A 738-nucleotide genomic window follows, 5' to 3' on the forward strand; every position below is an offset into this window, starting at 1 on the left:
CGTCACGCGGCCAGGGCCCTCCTCCCGGTGTCCCCAGGGCTGTGGATGGCAGGCCCTCTTCCGGCACCAGGACTCACCCTGGCACCCCCGCCCTGGCCCCCATGTGCCGCTCAGCAAAGGAGCGTGCGTCCCACCAGCTGCCGCACCCCATGGCAATGCCCTTCCTGCCAGGAGGCACCTTGTCTTCCAAGCATCCTGGCTGATTTGGTGGAGGCCAAGGGCATCGTAAGGTTGTGGGTGAGAAGGTGGATGGCCGCACCTGCATTCTCACTGTGGCGGAGGGCATGCCACCTGCCCGGCCCACGACCACTCGGGGTTCTGTCCTGAGCAGAGGTCGTGACAGTGTTTTTGAGGAAGGTGTAAGATATTATCTTGTCATGCACCTGTGCAAAAACAGATCCGTGTCTGTAAATGGGGACATCACAGGGAGGACAGCATCGTACCCAGTCGGGGACATTCGCTGTGCCAGGAGCCATCTTAACGTGTTTTTTGGCTTGCTTCTTGCTTTTTGTCCTTTTCTCTTCGCCCTTCGCTGGGTGAGGTGGTGCAAAGCTGCACCTGAACCATGAGGTGGGCGACTCGGAGGCCCCCAGGCACAGGCTGCAGGGCTGGGGGTCCTGAGCAGGGTCCCGTCAGCAGGAGCCCTCTGGCCTAGGTTCTTTCGAGGAGTCGGGGCTGCGAGCAGGGCTCTCGTGGGCCGTCAGCGCCCTGGGCTCGCCGCAGCAGCTGGTGGTGGTG

At 62.5% G+C, this 738-nt stretch overlaps 1 protein-coding gene across 1 annotated transcript in view; it reads left to right on the forward strand.

Annotated features, from left to right (window-relative positions):
• The window catches only part of MED15 (mediator complex subunit 15), a 28,646-nt gene that overhangs the window by 22,129 nt on the left and 5,779 nt on the right, over nt 1-738 (forward strand). Inside the window, exon 9 of the mRNA XM_010851524.1 lies at nt 640-735. Coding sequence (XP_010849826.1) covers nt 640-735 — 96 coding nt within the window. The remainder of the gene's footprint in view (nt 1-639; nt 736-738) is intronic.

The sequence above is a fragment of the Bison bison genome, unplaced genomic scaffold, assembly GCF_000754665.1.
Source record: "Bison bison bison isolate TAMUID 2011002044 unplaced genomic scaffold, Bison_UMD1.0 scf7180017851776, whole genome shotgun sequence".
Taxonomy (NCBI): Eukaryota; Metazoa; Chordata; class Mammalia; order Artiodactyla; family Bovidae; genus Bison; species Bison bison.